General features: G+C 47.2%; 1 protein-coding gene across 12 annotated transcripts in view; it reads right to left on the minus strand.

Annotated features, from left to right (window-relative positions):
- ADGRB1 (adhesion G protein-coupled receptor B1) overlaps nt 1-18,594 on the minus strand; it is a 291,927-nt gene that overhangs the window by 145,573 nt on the left and 127,760 nt on the right. For 10 of the 12 annotated variants that reach the window (XM_017828467.1, XM_017828471.1, XM_017828470.1 and 7 more), the window contains 4 exons: nt 14,781-14,888; nt 8,165-8,329; nt 5,842-6,006; nt 1,831-2,004 (listed from right to left, as the gene is read on the minus strand). In XM_017828467.1, the coding sequence (XP_017683956.1) occupies nt 1,831-2,004; nt 5,842-6,006; nt 8,165-8,329; nt 14,781-14,888 (612 nt within the window). The remainder of the gene's footprint in view (nt 1-1,830; nt 2,005-5,841; nt 6,007-8,164; nt 8,330-14,780; nt 14,889-18,594) is intronic. The other 2 variants (XM_017828468.1, XM_017828476.1) reach the window with 2 other exon arrangements.

Consider the following 18,594-nt stretch of genomic DNA (forward strand, 5'->3'; position numbering starts at 1 on the left):
AATTCTCATTGCTTCTCCTGCATGAAACTTCTCTGCTGGAGCTCGAGGTCCATGGTATGAAGACAAGAAGATTATTCTAAATGTAAGGTACCAACTACAGCAGCTGGGACAGCAGGAATTATTGTCATTATTATTATCATCACCCTTCTTCTTCTTCTTCTTCTTCTTCTTCTTCTTCTTCTTCTTCTTCTCCTTCTTCTTATTACTATTATTGCTGTCATTATTATTATTTTAACTCAAAGATAGATGAGTAAAGTGACAAGTCTTAGAGAGACATGAATTAAAGCTTTATTGTTCCAGACCTTGTCACAGATAAGGTTCAAAGCTGAGATACAATGGAAGATGCTTCCCTGTCTGCTTCAAATATAACTGGGAGCATTGAAACGTTGGGAGAAGAGGAACAAAACAGAAACAGGAGGAAAGCTGAAGCGCTCTGGAAGAGAGGGAAGGGTCTCACTGATAATTTGTTTGGGTTTTTTAAGCTCAGCCTGAAAAGCTGATATCTAAGGTTACAACAGACACACTCCCTGTGGGTAATCACTCACCTCTCTGGGGTCTCCTGAAGCATTTGCCAGCGATGGTTTTGATATCAGAGTTTTGAGATGTAACAAGAACTAATAGTTTTTGCAGCAGAATGTACCTTAAAAACTACCTATAGCTGAGCCAAGTGATTCAAAAGGGCTAACCAAGCAAAGTAAAGAAACAAAAGAAGGGAACTGAGGCAGTTACTCTATAACCAGGTGTATCGTCTTCAAGAAGGTCATGAGGCTGTCACTCAGAACTTTGGGGGCTCCAAACAGAAAAGATCACCAAAGACCCCCAGTGAAGCTCCCCAAAGACCTTATAAGGATATGTATATATGTTAATAAGTGTTGGGAAATGTCATGGATATGTAACAGGAATGCGGGGAACTGAAAATGAATAATCATATTGGTGCCTAAAATCAGAGAAATAATTCTCTGGAAAATTTTGAGTACAGCAAGGTAGAAAGCAGCTCTTTAACTGTGGTGCCTTTGGTGCACAAAATATATTGCACACACCCACAGTACAGGCCTTTACGATTTTTATAATACTATCTAATTATAATATCTAGGCATTACCTCATTGATTACACCCAGCCCCAAAACTGTCTGTCCCATTGTCCCACCCTCAGACACACATCCCAAATTTGAGTCAGTGGTTACAAAATGATCACCCCTTCATCCCTGTCCTCCTCCTCATCATCATCTCCATCCTGGTTGGAACGGCTTCAAGGTTTCTGAGTAGTTTCGACTTAGTTATATCAAGTACTGTGCCCCTTCTTATGTCTTATTCCGAGTACATTTTCTCCAGGTAAGCTGTTTTTCACCTTGCTCAAATCTTTGTCCGTTGGAATTTCGGCAAGGAACGTTAAATAACATTTTCGGAAATCTCGTACAAAGGGGTTAAAAGATACTAAAGAGCTAAAAAAGTAGGTACTAAAAGGTACTAAAAGAGTTAAAAGAGCTATACTAAAGTTTTATATAATATAGAGTTTAAGGTATCAATGTAACGTTGACATTGAAGCTGTAGTGGAGACACCTCTGTGTGCACCTTGGTGAGCGGATCCCCAGGGCACTCTAGCTGTGTTGGAATCATTCCAGACTATTGGAATCAAGGAATGCCTGGCTTCTAAAACTCACAAACTGAGTCTTAGAGGTTTCTTTTAAGAGAGGATTTTAGGCTGCCATGGTCTGTTGGTACAACCCAAACCTCCCTATTACTGCCAAAAAGGGTGCAAGTCTTCCCCAAAGGAAAACTTTACAAAAGAGAAAGGTGACGCAGGAGAGAGAAAATTCCTTGGTGACCAACCTGGGCACTGGCGCAGGAAGCAGTCCCTGGTCTCCACCCAGTGTCCCTGGCACTCGGCTCCGCCGTAGGAGGGTCCGTTGCACTCCCTGGTCCTCTGCTGGGTCCCGTTGGAGCAGGAGGCGGAGCAGGAGCTCCAGCTCGACCACTCGTTCCAGTTGCCGTCCACTGAGTGGCCCAAAGAAGGAAAACAAACAGAATGTGAAAATCGCTCCCTCTGGAAAGAGGAATGTGAAAGATGGTCCAGCCTGTGCCTACAACGGATCAAGGCAAGGAGGGAAAAACCGGAGTCGGCGAGAGAGAGGGTAAAGATCACCCAAAAAAAGTTTAGACAACTTTGCAACAGTGGTTTGTCGGGACCCTCTGCAGCCTCCAGCTGGAATGTTTTGGTCCGACAGGATGCAAGTGCCACAACATTCCCATTTTTATGTTCCACACTCAACAGAACACCATAAAAGTTGAAATTATCGATATTACACGTTCCAACATAAAAGTGGAAATTATTGACGTTAAACATTCCAACATAAAAGTCAAAAGTAATAATATTGCTGATCCCAACATAACATCAAAGCATGGATCATGTTTCCACTGAGCACTTTGAAGGAATCAGTACATTACCAGGACATTTCTCATTTGGGGCAATCAGCGTTTTATTTTTTTAAGGAACCCATTTTTCACCAAAGCAATGGATGAGCCCACAGGGAAAGAACTTTCTCAAGAACCCAATGCTCTGTTTTTTTATGAAAGCACATGCAGAAAACTTCAATCACAATGTTATCCATAGGAATCCACCCTGATAACCGGGAAATGTGGGAGCAAAGGTGTGCTCCAACACGAGACCAGGAGCAGTGTGCGTGTGTGTGTGGTCAATGTACTTCTCTCGCAGCTGAATTAACACTGACAGGTTTGATGTGTCTCTACACAGCAGTGTCTCTGATAATTTAATAGAGGAGGGAGGTTATGATGGGAACGGGGTTGGAGAGAAACAGGAATACATCTTATTAACGTGGTAAGGACTGAGGCATTCCCAGGTGTGGCAGTTACACCCTAATTGGTCCCAGATCGACAGATCCATCACCCACTCTGCTGTTCCTGCAGCATTTTTGCTCATTAGCAGCGGTCATCATGCTCTGTTTAGCTCTCATTAGCTGCCAGGTCTCACTTAGAAATACAGCCTGAATCCCTGAAAAGTCTGAATTCCGGCTCAAAGCACATTGCAGCTCATCTGTGTTTTTTGGTTTTTTTTTGGCTTTGTTTGCCAGTCCAAGAAAAATATATGCAAACTGGTCCCCTGTGAGATCTGCAAGGACTCCATCAGCCCTGGATAATCCCCACTGCAGCTGAGCAGCTTTTTGTTTGCAAAAACTGAGTAAAAAGAATGTCAAAACCCGTCCAAATGAACAACTACTAACTCAGAGGGGCTCGGAAGGTGTGAAAAATCAGGCAGGCAGAAAGGTACTTCCAAAAGGTGCTCATTTTTAGCAATCCAAGATTGATGCTTTTATTGTGCACAAATTCAAGGCATCGTGCCAGTGCTTATCAATCCCAAAGAGGGGAAATGCAAGTTGAGGTGTCTGATCATTTCTCTGGAAATGATTCAAAACTCCACAAAGGTCCTACCAGGTATAAATTAGAGTGGCTTTTCTGCCTGAAGGTAGTGCTGTTAAGTTTCCATGAACTGATCGTAGAATCTAAAAATGGTTTGAGTTGGAAGCGACCTTTAAAGATCATCCAATTCCAACTTCCTGCCATGGGCAGGGACACCTTCTGCTATTCCAGGTTGCTCAGAGCTCCATCCAGCCTGGTCTTGAACACTTCCAGGGATGGGGCAGCCACAGCTTCTCTGGGCAACCTGTGCCAGGGCCTCCCCACCCTCCCAGGGAAGAATTCCTTCCTAATAATGACAATGTCTGCCCCTCATTAACATTCCCCTGTGTTGGAAAACTGAGATTGTATTTATCACATTAAAAGTATCATTGACAAAAAAAGGTGCATTTATCAACAAAAACTGCATTTGCCAAAAAAAAGGTTGAATGATCCAACAGCCTCCCTGCTACTGTGGCAGTGGTGATGGGCTACCACAAGTGCCAGCATTTGGAGGCAGGAAAATAAAAGAGCTAAACCCATGATTTGATCATTCAGTGGGGGATAGAATCATAGAACTGTAGCACATGCTGAGTTTAAAGGAACCCATCAGGATCATTGAGTCCAACTGGCCCGGCACAGGACACCCCAAGAATCCCACCATGTGCCTCAGGGTGTCGTCCAAACACTTATTGAACAGGTAATTTTATTTATTTCCTTTTTTTCCCCTTCCTTTTATATATTTCTTCATTTTGCTTATTTCTTCCTTTTATTTATTTCTTCCTTTCATTTTTTTTTTTAATTTAATCAGGTTGTAATTTCAGAGATGTTTTAAATAATGGAGGAACAGAGGTGGCCACCAGCCCCTTGCACTGGATGGGAAGATGCCTCTTCGCTGAGATGCTGAAGGTTTTCCATCCCAGCCACAGCCAAGACCGTTCCCACCATGGTGGGAGTCTATCAGAAATGGTCCTTGGAGTCTGGCTGTGCAGAGGCAGGTATTGTCTTCCTCCTTTTCTCCCTCTTCGAAGGACTTGGGGCTCAGCCTGTGGTTTCCACTGCTCCTGAGGAACAAAGGCTCCGTTGTCCCCGCAGCAGAGCATTTTCATCAGCTGTGGTAATAAATCCTCAGAGCAGGGTGGTAATGAGCAATGTGAGTGCCTGGTGTGACAAACACCCATTGTTGTGCTTCAGTGATTCCTCCCGACGCCACTTTCATTTGGCACTGCCAGGCCCCTGATTGCCTTTGTGGCATTAATTAGAGCTGAAGCCTTCACAGTTTGGGCTGCTTGTCTTTTCCACCGCTGTTTCATTCCACATATTTATTTGTATTTAAATTAATTATGGATCAATGTTAACTCAGGGTATGCTTTGTTGCCCAAGCAGTGCCAGCTCTGACTTCTTCAATTTGTCTTTCTTATGACAGAGTCGATTTGGTGTCTGGGATGTTCTCATTCCAAGTAGAGTCTTCTGGGCAGCGGCCAAAAAATCCAAGGATAGTTACTTGGAGCGAAAACTCGTTGGGAAATGCCAGGAGGCTTCTCACTAATGTTTTCACAAAGTTCTCATCACTCCCACAATCCCTCTCCTCCTCCGGGGACATAATAATGTCTCATAATGATTCTCATTAAACTGGAAAAATGTCAGTTGACATTACCCTGGGAGAGGGAGGGAATTTTGGGGAGGTCCCTCGTGTTCAGATCGTGTTCACCAGGACAACCAGAGTTAAATTAAGGGGTGCTCTGTTGTAAATCCTGGGCCAGTTTGGTTCAGAGGAAGGAAGCCACAGGAGCACAAATAGATTTCCAGGCAGTAAAAGTAATTTCAGCTTGAGGTTCTTTCTGGTTCTGAGTTTTGAAGTAAAACTCAGGGAGAGGCATCTGGAATTGAAATCTAGGGGCAGGGAAAAGGTACTTAGAAGTATTTGGCGTGGAAGGCTATCAGAAGTTTTAGTCCATCTCACCACCCAAAGCAGGATCAGCTACAGAGAAAACTGCCATATATAGTGAATTAAACTTGCATATACAGTGAATTAATGCACATATATTACAAGCAAGTAGAACTGTTAATTAATTCCAGCAAACAATAAGCACAGGCAAAATAACTTTAAACCATTCAATGGAGAGAACAGGTGAGAAGCTTAAGATGGCCTCGGAAATAGATCCAACCCATGTAATGTGTCCTCTGGGAGAGATTACAGAGGGCAAAAGTGAACCCAAGACAAATCTGAGCTGAATAACCCCAGAAAGCCCCTTTAGGCTGCTCCTTCAATGAGCCCTTTCCTTAGAGAGGATCCTCTTGGGGACAGTGCAGGCTGGGCAGTATTTCCTTGGAGTCGCCTATGGAGCTGGATGGGCTGAGCGAGGGCGTTTTCAGAGCCGGGGAGACCTGCTGGAGGGGGGGAGGCTTTTAATCTGTCACTGTCCTTACCTGGGCAAAGCGCGATGTTGCAGAACTTGGTTTGCTTCTCGGGGCCCTCGCAGGGGTTGCCCCCGAACTGGGGGGGTTTGCAGGTTCGGGTCCGGTCCCTGTAGCCTCTCCCACACGTGGAGGAGCACAAGCTCCACGGAGACCACTCGTCCCAGGTGCCGTGAACTGCGGGGGAAGCAGAAGGAGTGAGTTCCCTTCCCCAAGGGAGGGCCTGAGGAAAGCGAGCGAGTGCCACAGGGCACAGCATCTTCCCACCCGGAACGCGTGGGAAGGCCGAGAACAAACCAGCCCGAAGCTGTGCAAGGGGAACATCGTGTAATTTTTGTGCCGTGGTTTTTATCGACACCAAGTGTCTGTTACTTTCCAGTCTTTGACATAGATCACAATGCAGTTTTAATTCACCCTGATTTTTTTTTGATTTTTGAGCTAAAACATCCTTTTTTTGAGTAAAATATGAGAGGTACAAGGAAGCAGCATCACTATCAATTTTTCACTTCTTACCCTTATTTCTGTCCCTCAACACATTTTCTCACTGAATTGTCAAAGGCTACATCATTTTAAATCTTTCAGGAAAGCTGTAGCCTTGATCTCTGTCATAGGTCAGTGACACCACAGGGGCAAAGCTAGGGATACTTGGAAGAGTAAAATGGAATGGGCAACAAGCTCCAACAGTGTTCAAACCATCCCTGGAATTAGAAATCTAGCCTATATTAATCTAATCTAATTAGCCTGTTAATTTATATTAATCTAATTAGCCTGTTAATTTATATTAATCTAATCTTCTCCAATCTAATCTAATCTAATCTGGCCAAGATATTTATGGAAGTTTAGTCACTGTAATCTCTTGAGACCAAATGTTATAAGAATGCACTGAGCTTTCTGGAGGGATTTCATCCCTTCCAGCTTTACCGGAAAAGCAAATGCCAAATCAATAACGTTTCAGGAAAAGAAGAAACCCAAAAAAACAGGTACTTTTCCAGTCCTTCATCAGCTGCCAACAGTGACTGATGCCCCAGTGTCAGGAAAGGGTGTTCCAAGCTAATTGTCACCAGGCCTTGAGCAAGATAAGGGATAAGTACAGAAGGAAATACAGGAAAGAACATGGATGGTGTTTTCACCACAGGTGGTGGTTTCACCACTGTAGAATTGCTTTTGAACACTGATGTTGCTGGTCAGGAGACACGAATAACACAATTTAACAGCATAAATCTTCCAAATAATCACAGAATCATAGAATAGTAGAATGGTCTGGGTTGGAAGGGACCTTAAAAACTGTCTTGCTCCAACCCCCTGACATGAGCAGGGACATTTTCCACTATCCCAGGTTGCTCCAAGTCTCATCCAATCTGGCCTTGGACACTTCCAGGGATGGGGCAGCCATAGCTTCTCTGGGCAACCTGTGCCAGGGCCTCCCCACCCTCCCAGGGAAGAATTTCTCCCTAATATCCAATCTAAACATATTCTCAGTTTAAAGCCATTCTCCCTTATCCTCTCACTACATGCTCTTGTAAAAAGTCCCTCTCCATCTTTCTCGTAGGCTCCAGTCTCCCCAGAACATACTATTTCATCAAAATTGTGGGAGAAGGAGCATGAAAACAGAGGTGATGGATTTCTCAGTTCATCACCTACCAACATCCTGAGTGTTTCATGCTGATTTTGCACTGGTTGTTGCTGATGTCCAGTGTTGGAATCTGAGCAACTGAGTCACCTGGTGGATCTCTTTCCCAAAACAAAACAAAAAGGGGAGGAAAGTTAAAGCACTATGGAGGCAAGGGAAGGGTCTCACTGATATTTTGTTCGGGTTTTTTAAGCTCACCCTGAAAAGCTGATATCTAAGGTGGGAGAGGCACATTCCCTGTGGGTAATCACTCTCATGGATTAGATCTTTCCCAGTCTGCTCCACACTGGAAATACCCAAAGGACACCTGCCTTTCAGGTGTCCCATGTTCCTGGATTTTAGACAGCATGGAATATTCCATAGCAGGGAAAACAGGTGCCCGTCTCACGGTGCTTGGTCTAACAAGGGTCTCTGTGTGAGGCTTTAAAGTACAAAGAGAAGGAAGAGGGAACAAAAAACATCTTCCTTCAAGAATCATAGAATGGTTTGGACTGGAAGGGACCTAAAAGATCATCCAGTCCAACCCTCTGCCATGAACAGCAACACCTTCCACTGGACCAGGTTGCTCAAAGCCCTGTCCAACCCTGGCCAGGGACGTGGTGGCCGCAACTTCCTTGTGCCAGTGTTTTCCAGAAGTATCACAGTGGAGACACCACAGGCAGCCAATCCCCCACGCATCTCCCTTCCCCTGGTGCCCACAGATACCTGGGCACACGGCAGAGTTGTTGCACTGTCTCTGCTCCCGGAGGGGCCCACTGCACTGGGTGCTGTAGGAAGACGACACGCAGAACCTGGTCCTGGTCTGCCAGCCCTCCCCGCAGGTGGTCGAGCACACGCTCCAGGGGGACCACTCCTCTGCTGCAGGGTCACCTGTTGGGGTTGGAGCAGAAGGTGAGGATCCTCGGCACCTGGATCTCCAGGGCAGAGATTCCCAAGCTGCACTTCACCGGCTGTCGGAGGTCTGCGGTGCTGCGCAACGTGTCCTACGGGTGGTATGAGAAATGGGGGTAAGGGGGTTGGTGAGAAAAGGTGAGGGTTGAGAATGGGCTAAAGGGGTTTTTTGGGGGGTGCTGTGTAGAGCTGTAGCACACAAACACACAAGAAATTAGGGAAGGGTGTTGTGGAAGCATCAAAGGCAGGACAAGCTCCACCACTGATAACGAGGTGGAGTAGCCACTGAGGAACCACGTGGGATGTGTAACACCTACTGAGAGAGAGCACTAATTAAGCAACAGTGATTAGTCAGATACAGTAAATGTGTCCATAAATTGATCAGTTTAAGGATGTTGTGGAAGCATCAAGGCACTGAGCAGGACAAGCTCCACCACTGATAACGAAGTGGAGTAGCCACTGCAGAACCCTGTGGGATATGTGACACCCTACTGAGAGAGAGTACTAATTAAGCAATAGTGATTAGTCAGATATAGGAAATGTGTCCATAAATTGATCAGTTTTAAGGATTTAACTCCTTTCCCTGCCTTCTCACAGCTCCTGCCAATGCAGATTGGCAGAGGAGGAGCGGACAAAGGAGAAGATGACTGTTCCTGAGAAGGGTCAGCTGGAGGAGCCCCACAGAATGTTCTCAGCATCTCCTTTTCCTGTGGAGACCTGCTCTGAGCACGTGACAAGGGACAAGGCTGACTCTTCCAGGGCATCACACTGTCCCTGTCAACTGCTTACCTGTTGGGGCAGCATTGGAAAGGAAAGTAAAAATACCCCAATGAGCAAAAAATGAGAGTGAAAAGCAATGAGATATAGCCCCTTTGTCACTAATATCCCTGCTGGGGGTGCTTCAGCAGGCCACAACATCCAGATAATTCACCAAAAGTGTTACATGGGCTGGGAAAGGACAGTTTTCCGTTAGTTTTCATAGGCACGAATCTACCCTTGACAAAATGCCTTTCTTCCCCACACGAAAACAAAAGCTGGCTCTGTCTCATTTAATTAAGCCATGCATTGTTTGGGTTCTCAGCTTTTTCATGGATTGCTAATAATTACACATGATAAACCTGGAATGCAACATTTGGTATGTATAGCACACAGGCATATGGCACAAATAAACAGCAGCACATCTCTGATGTGTCACAGAGGGGCATCCCCTCCCAGCAACAAGTTCCTCAGAGCATCAGACCACACTGTGTCACATCCCAAACAGATGCATCTGGCAGACTATGGATGATAAAAGTGTCACAGCGCTGGGTGAAACAGGTAAGCGGGACTTCAGGGGTCGTACAGCACAGCCTGGGCTGCACCCAGCACCTGGATGTGTCATCCCACACCACCACCCCATTACCAGAGAAAATTGGGCCTCAGATTCTGTATTAAACAGACCAGCTGCAACGTGGAGCATGAAAGAGGCTCTACAGTTGGAGATCTCAGCCTGAGATCTCAGTGAGAGTTATAAACCAGCTGCATGAAAAGCAGCGTCAGGACAGAGCTGTGATGGGGACTGTAAGGGTTGGAGACCACCAAACTGCCCAATGCTGCCTAAAGCTGTGCATGTCTGGCTTTTTCCTCGAGGTGGTGTCTTTATTTACTAGTGTTTTCCATGTGCTATGGAATTTTATGCAGGATTTCAAGTGTTTGTGTCCCTCATTGAGATACTCATTGGGATTTTGGGTAGTTATCTACTTTGTTTGGTTTGTGTCATGTTTTTCAGCATGTGTGCTTTGAATATCTCCTGTCATTCAAGCGGTTGGGAATTAAAAATATGCCCACTAATTGCATCCTGGGGAACTAATACCTGCCTGTTGAGGGGGGAAAGTGTAGAGGAAGACCTGACTTTCCTGTAAAATGGACAAACTTTTATTCCTTCATTTATTGGCTGGACATAGAAAGAGGTGGAGGTGAGGATGAGTCTTTCCCTACCTCATCTATGCCACTGTAATGATAATAATGAGATTTGTTGTTCATTAAGCCAAAGTTGCTCAATACTGTTCTGCTTTTGTGTTTTGTTCCATTAATCTGCCCAGTTATTTCCAGTTAGAGGGATGTTATGGACCACTGGTCTTTATCTGGGATGTGTGGGAGACAGTGTGTGTTTTAAAGCTTTGGGGCTTCAAGAAACCATCGCTCCCATATCCTGTTTCTCAGATACTAGATCTCCTGATATACAAAGATCTGCATTTCCATGGTAATTTTCCCACCTTTCCAGTAAGGAACTGAACCAGCTCTGTCAGACAGACAGTCCTGGGATGCTCCAAGTTCATCATGAGCAAATTTCCTTTGTGGTACCATCATTTCAACACTTCCCATTCAGAGTGGCCCAGACTCCAGGAGATCCCTTCTCAGCCCACAGATCCCAGCCATTCCTGCTACCCTGCCTGCTTGGGCGCTGCATGGACAGACAATGTCCTTACAATTCTTGTTGAACACCCTTCCTCAGCCTTGAGCAACCTCCCCAGGACCTGCACCCAGAGCACCCAGAGCACCCAGAGCACCCAGAGCACCCAGTCCCTTAATGACAAGGAGCTGGGGGATTTTGGAAGGGAAACACTCCCATTTTGTGCTCTAAAGTCTTTCTGGGAGGCCAGAGGTGGGACAGAGGGAGCCTGCAGAGACACAAAGGCCTCCTCCATCAGCAGCTCATGGCTTGGAGAGCCCATCATCCCAACCATCCCATCACCTCCCCACTCCATCCCACCACCTCCCCACTCAGACCTGGGTGGGGTTTTGCAAACACCATATTCAGACAAGAGTTACTGTCTCAGTGGATGAGTGAATGGCACCTTTGAACCAAATTCCACCTCTCCTGACTCTTTCTTTTCTTTATTACTTCTGGCTTTTGCCCTTTCACAGCAGAAATAACTGTGCTTAGAGGCAAATCTCCTCAATTATCATCTCTTGCATTGCACCAATCCCTGGCTTTTAAACCCATAATACAGTTTACTTTCTAAGTGCTGGTTACTCCCTGGGTTTGGTGTCATTTTGAACTAAGCAATTTATCTCACTCTAATGGAACGTTACACCCAGACTAAGTCTCAAGCCTTGCAGAAATTTAACTAATGTTCAAACCATGTGAGACCCAGTTCTGGACTCTCTCAGGCATGAGACAAGATCTCTCATTCTCCACTCAAGAGGAGTAGAATATTGTCCATCATCAAAACTGTGGATGAGAAGAATTTCTGCACTCCTGTGGATCAGATGGCAGCAAATACAAATTACTGGGCAAAACATATTCCAATTATTCATCTCAGAAGTGGATTCTGGGTCTGTATTTTGGTGTAATGGCAAGAAGTCTACCATGCTCATTGGTCCTGAAAGCCACCTAGTAGAGCTCAGTGCTGTCTTATAATAGACCTGCCAGAGATTATAGAATCATGGAATGATTTGGTTGGAAGGGACCTAAGAGATCATCTCACTCCAACCCCCCGCCATGGGCAAGGACATCTCCCACTAGCCCAGGTTGCTCCAAGCCCCGTCCAACCTGGCCTTGGACACTTCCAGGGATGGGGCAGCCACAGTTTCTCTAGGAAACCTGTTCCAGTGTCTCACTCCCCCTGATAGTGAAGATTTTTTGCTAATATCCAATCTAAATATATCCTCCTTCAGCTTAAAACATTGCCCCTTGTCCTATCACTCCATGCACTTATCCAAAGTCCCTCTGTCGTTCTCCTGGAGCCCCTTCAGTCACTGGAAGGGGCTCTAAGGTCTCTCCAGACCCTTTTTTTCAGCAGGCTGAACAGTCACAGCTCTTTCATCCTGGCTCCAGAGCAGAGGTGCTCCAACCCCCTGATGCACTCAACCAAATTTATCTCTGCCCCCAGAGGAGAAGGGGCCACGCTCTGCCCTCCATCATGATGTGCCTGAGAAAGCTGCCCCTGCTGGGTTGACCTTTGATTAGTCCTGTAATGCTCCAGACTAGCTTGGGGATGACCAGGAGCATCCCAAAGGATTTTACAGGGGTGAGTGCCCCACCTGAAGCAGGGAGATGGCCCTTGTTGCTCCCACAGATCCAGCTGCAGCAGCTGGAGAGGGTCCAGCAGGTGCCGCAGAATGAGACACTGGATGTCACTCCACAGGGATGTACCACTACAGTCCAGGATTCTTTCCAGCTCCTAGCCAGCCCTGAGAGTAACTGAGCTCAGCTGGCTGTGTGTCCCCATCAGTGCCTGCAGCTTCTCCATGACACTCCTTCCCTGGGCACTAATGGAGCAGCACATCCCTGTCATCCCTCTGCCAGGATCCCTCTTTGCCGTGGCCTTGTCTGTCAATCTGACATCTCTCCCTGTGCAAGACACCTCTCTGCTCACATCCTGCTGCTGGCAAAGTCCTCCTGGAAGCAGTCTGAGCTGGGAGGGCCCGTGCCAGAGACCTGCTGAGCTGGATCTCGCTCTTGTGCTATTGCTGGGAGAGACACGTGGGCAGGAGCAGCACCACAGCAGTGCCAGAGCCTGTGGGCCAGCAGGACCTGGGCACCAGGGAGATGAAGGGCTGGCAGGAGAAAATGCTGCTCTTCAACTGGGCATTGCTGTCCCCTTGTCCCTAGTCCTTTATGGTTGGCATGTTTTTTGTATTTCATATTTTTCTAGGTCTTTAGCTGAAGTGACATGACTTATCCCCTACAAACTGTGCCCACAGCCAGGGAAAGTGTGGGCTTTGCCTTGGCATCCCCAGCTAAAGATTCCCTCTAATCCCTTGCTGGACTGTACCTTCTGACTGGTTTCTACATCTCCATTCTGATTTCCTGGAACAGCTTGGCTGTAGCTGGTGCTCCTGAGACAGTGATAGGAATGTGGGAAGCTTTGCAGCAGGACAATGCACATCTCCCAGCTCATGCTGCATTCAGGGACAGCACAGCCTAAGCCAGCCATGCTCCAGCAGTGCCCACCATGGTAGGAAGTTAATAGGGATGTCACTGAGCCCAGATCCAGCATCCAGCTGCACAGCAGGAAGAAACGCCAAGCTATGAAGCTGATGGCAGAGCTACAGGCTGGAACAGAGCTCTGAGGAAGCACCTGAGACCAGAAAGAGTAGGAACAACAAGGGACATCACAGGACCTGCCTTGGAGTGCCCTCCCTTCCTCCAAGTGTGACAGAGAGATTAAGCTGAGATTCACCAGATTATAGTGGTGCAAACATCCTCCCTCTCCTGCAGCCTTTTGCCAGCTGCCACAGATCCTCCAGACAGTGGAACTGCTCCCACTGGGGGGAGCAGTTTCTGTGTAGGGTAGAAAGAAAATTCAGACCATCCCTTGCCTTGTGTTGAAAGCCACAACCCCAAAAATTGCCAGATCACACCCAGAGCCTCCACCCCACACAGACTCCTGACACTGTACCACAGCAAAGTCCTACTGGGTTGGGTGGAGCACAGCTGACCTACACCAGCATAAGACCCACCCTCACTTATAATGAAATCACTTCTCTGAAGCCTTTCTAGAGCACAGAATGCTTGCAAGGTCACTGGGCAATGATTATGACCTGTGGCCAAGTTCAGCACACCTTGCTTTGCCCAAGACCCATGATGACTCTGCCAGAGAATGAAGCCATGAAGGGAGAGAACAAAACCTTTCCAGATTGAATCATAGAATCATTAACCGGTTTGGCTTGGAAGGGACCTTCAAGATCATCTCCTTCCAAGCCCCCTGCCTTGGGCAGGGACACTTTCCACTCGACCAGGTTGCTCTAAGCCCCATCCAACCAGGCCTTGAACACTGTCAGGGGGTTATGCCAGATTGAACACTGTTTATGCCAGATTGGAGCTGGCATAAACCGAGGTCCAGTTCATTCCCATCTTCCCATACCACACCCTCTGAGACTACTACATGTTATTCCCCTTCTGTTGCAGAAGGGTGGAAGGTCCTGCTGCAGAGCTTACAAGTCCTTGCACAGCACTAAAGGCCCAGTGACAGAGGAAATCAGTCCTGTTCTCTCCTCACCAAGCCCTGCTTGCCCTCTCCTACGCTCAGTGTGAAGGCATGTCAAGGACATCAGCGAAGAGGCTGCATTGCAGTAAGGTCAGCTTTGGCTTCATGAACCATGGCTGCTTAGATAGTTCACACAAAGCGGTGGCTCAGATGTGTGTGGCTCAGGCAGCGGGACGAGGAGCAGTCTGTGAGATGTATGGCCTTGTTGGGGCTTTGTGTCTAACCCTTTCTGCTTTCTCTGGCTGATGGCACCAACACAAAACCCTGCAGGGCGATGGAATGGGAACAAACTGGGTGATGAGCGTTTGTTCGGGGGAAAGTCTCCCCCACAGTAACCTGGGGGAAAAGTGATGGTTAGAGGGGTCATTGAAACAGTGGAGAGAGTCAGTGAGCCAGGGAGTGCAGGGAGCAGGCAGTGCCAGCTCCAGGGGCTGCTGGGGGAGGTCAGAGCTTACCTATTTGAGGTGCAGGGTACCCGTAGTGCTGCAGTTCGTCAGGGTCCTCTCGCTTTCTGTTATCTGTGGACCTCAGCGATTGGCTTCTGGAATTATAGCGTCCATTGGCTATGGCAAGGTAATGGGTCATGTAAATACACCTTGGTTCACTCTGCAAGATCTTTCACTACAAAGGTTACACGTATAAACAACAGCCACCTGCCACCACCACCTGCTTGCCAACCCCAACACCCCTGGCCACCAGTAATTCCCGAAATTTAGCACCAAGCCAGCCTGAGAGACTCAGGCTGGGTGGCAGCTCAACTTCTTCTTTCTCAGTGAGACTCGGGACCATGCAGAGTATGATCCCTTATGTCTGGTCTTTAATTGCAATGATTTTCTAGGGTGCCTGTACTCCTTGCTGCACTTGCGGAGGATTTATCCTCTTCAGACGTGCTGGCACTGAATCCCACCATCCCCAGTAGTGCTCCGAGGTTTGTGGTGGTGACTGGCAGTAATTTGTGGAGTAAAATTCTGTCTTGTAGCAAAGATCTACTCAGAAATGCTCTGTAGAGGGACCAGAAAATGCTGAGTGGAGCAGGCAGGTGAGGGCAGGTGAAAAGGAAAGGGATAACTCAAAAGGATGTCTCTTTGTCAGACTCTATACCCTGTCACCAGCAACAAGGAGAGATGAAAGTCTGGCATCAACAAAGTCCCAACAGAGCTGTGGCTGGGAATCTTTCCAGCTCAGTGGAAGAGAGGAACTCCTGACCCTTGTGCCCTATCTGGAAATCTCCCACGGAGACCACGGTGTTGAGTTCAGAAGGTAAATAATGTGAATCAAAGGCATTTGACTCCTAACTGACAGCTCTCACCCCTGTTCTTCCAAAGCCGTACTCTGCCAGCTTTCCATTTTCATCCCGTGTGGATCAGCCCTGAATTTGCTACAGGGGAAACTAAAATTCCCGTTCTCCACCTTATTGGGTGTGTTGCAATCCTGACACGTGCCCTCCCGAGCAAAGAGAGAAACAACAACCAGATCCCACCCACCAGCAGTGCCTGCTGTAAATCAGGAGAGCTCAGCTGACTCCACTGGAGTCACATGGAACAGCAGAGAGCAGAGCTGAGCCCCAGTAACCTGAGATCTGGCAGCCAATTTGTTTCCAAACAGCAAGTACCAGACAGAGGACCTTTTCCCCCCAAGGAGGTAAAACAATCAGACATCTTTTCAAGAAGTATGAACTGCCAAGAGATGAAATGGTGACAAATTTGACCCTGGAACCCTGAGAAAATTAATAAAGGTTAATGAAGCTTCAGTGTGGTGGCAGGAGTCTTTATTGCCATCCAAAAAGGGAAAGCAGAGGAGGGAGAGGAATGATTCAGAGAGTCCCTGCCAGGAGCTTTATATTCAGCAGTTTGGATCATGGAAGAGTTTGTGAAATAGTATTATTTGCCGTCACTGTTGCCTGAGAACAGGACTTGAGGAATGAAGGAACTGGACACGCCGACTCCTCCAAACCTTCCCGGCACTGACTGGTTGCTGGCTGGAGGGGAAGGATGAGGCAGTCACCCCCCTACCATCCTGAAGGGAAAGACAAACATCCTGGAATTTGCATACACCTTGGTTTTATATGGCTTTTAACTGGAATAGAAAGGTCTCAAATACTATGGTTTTTTAGCTAAAAATCATGGGACTTTCCTCTGCGAGATTCAATTAAAAAACCCCCAACCTCTAACTAGTTTTTCCAATACCCATTTTTTTGAGTTTGCTTCAGAGGGAACTTAAATTAGTCCCATATTTGGGACTTCTCACAAACCCTGCTCCATTCCCACCACCCATCCCCGGCTATACCCACCCACCTTCATCTGCTCTGATTTGCATCCTCTTCAGGAAATCTCACAAACCACAAGAGCACACAAAATCTCCACGTGCAGCAAATCCCAGAGGCTTCCCACAGACTCGTTTAGGCTGGGAGGAGAAAGTGGGGCTGGGCATCAAGGAGGAGATGTGGAGCTTAGATGGCTGTGCCAGCTGCCCAGAGCAAGGAAGGTGACAAAGAAAATTTGGGACTGGGTATTCCAGAAGCAGTCAGTGAGCATGGATGGATGGATGCACAGAGAGATAGGACACAGGACAGAAGGAAGGAAAGATAAAAGAGACACTCCGGCACCCTGAACCTCCTCTCACCATTTATTTGGGCCCCTTGTTACTGACATCTCCTAATGACTGAGCTCGATTCTGAAGGAGCAGAATGATTTCCTTTGCTCCCTGACAGATATGATGAGTCTGCACTGCTATTTCTCATCCTAATTAAAGCCAATCAGGCCTAGTGGCTGAATGAATGACCCTTCCAGCTTGTCCCAAGCCTCTCCCAGCAAAAACAGCCTCCAGAGTCGCTCCACTGCTGCAGGCAGCCTGTCTCCCCTTGGAAAAGGGACTGCAGAGAAGCAAATCTGTCTCTAACCCCAAACATGGCTTAGATTTAAGCTGGACAGTTCCTTGAGGAATAGCAAAAATCAACCTTGGTTCCAAAGAAAGCAGGGAGATGCCAGGTCCCTTGTGAACAAGGGGAAGTTGATGCAAGTGATGCTTTGCTGTGGGTTTTATGCACCTGAACTTTTTGGTGTGGAGGCCAAGAAACAAAGGCCGTGGGGAACTGGTTGCATTTCAGCAGCCTGCTTCCTACAGCAGGATCAGTGGGGAGGAGTAATTCCAGGATCAAAGCAAGGCCTGGACTTGATTTACATCCCAGCTGCATAAATGCCATGAGGAAGGCACATACAGCACCTTGGAACACAACCAAAGGGAAAAAAGTAAAGGCTTCGAAGTGCTGTGGGCCAAGGTTTTAACATCCAAGTCTGTCTCACAAGAGCCACACACACCGGGCTCATGCCCCAAACAGGAGAGGCAAAGCAAACAGCAGGATCATGAAAATTATCCAGGCAAGCTGGGATGGTGGGAACGAAAGGATGGACCAGAGCAAAGAGTGGAAAAGGATTATTAAAAAAAAAAAACCCAAACATTCAAATGGGGTGAATGAATCTCAGTGTAATAAAATTGAAAGGAAAGGTGGTGGTTGTGGAGTTTTTAGGGCCTCTGGCAGCTGCTAAAGGGTAAATTAGAAAAAGATAGAATCAGCAAGAACCCCTAAAAACCAAGATCTTAGTGGATGCAAAAGAGGGTCATTTTGGAGGCCACTGGATATGTGGCAATCACACCAACAATCACCCAAAGCATTTTGAACATCTGAGACTTGTGAAAATGTCTCTGAGTGAGATCTTGGACCCTCAGATCCGAAATGTCTGAACCACCATTGAAAGAGGGGACAGGGTGAAGTCTCTGCAGTAGCAGCAGGTATCTGTAGGATCTATAGGACAAGAAGCTCTTCCAGTTTACAGTGAGTTCCAGCCTGGCCAGCAGGGAGTGAAGATGCTCCTACACATGCCCAGGATATTCCAGTTTGATGGCTGCAGCAAAAAGACTATTTTTAATGGAAATCAGGGGCGGCAGAGACTGAGGCTCAGCCTTTGGAATGTCATGGGCAGTGTGCATTCCTTCACACCACAGTCCCACAGCTGCAGGGCTTGATGCTGAACTTGCTGGGTGCTGGAAATCCAGCGTGGAATGACAGGACTGTGCCGGTGTCACACCGATGGCAGGATGTGGTCACCCCTTCCCCAGCCATGGGGAGATGCATCTGCCCAATCTGCATATTCATAAATGTCAGGGATGGGTTTGTGCTGCCTCTGCCAGATGGGATGGCAGGATTTCAGCTGGCTCCTCTTTGGATTCTCATTCCCCAGGAATAAGTGCAGGCTGCCCACATCCCTGATT

This window comes from Lepidothrix coronata, unplaced genomic scaffold (genome assembly GCF_001604755.1).
Source record: "Lepidothrix coronata isolate B3197 unplaced genomic scaffold, Lepidothrix_coronata-1.0 Scaffold148, whole genome shotgun sequence".
Lineage (NCBI taxonomy): Eukaryota > Metazoa > Chordata > Aves > Passeriformes > Pipridae > Lepidothrix > Lepidothrix coronata.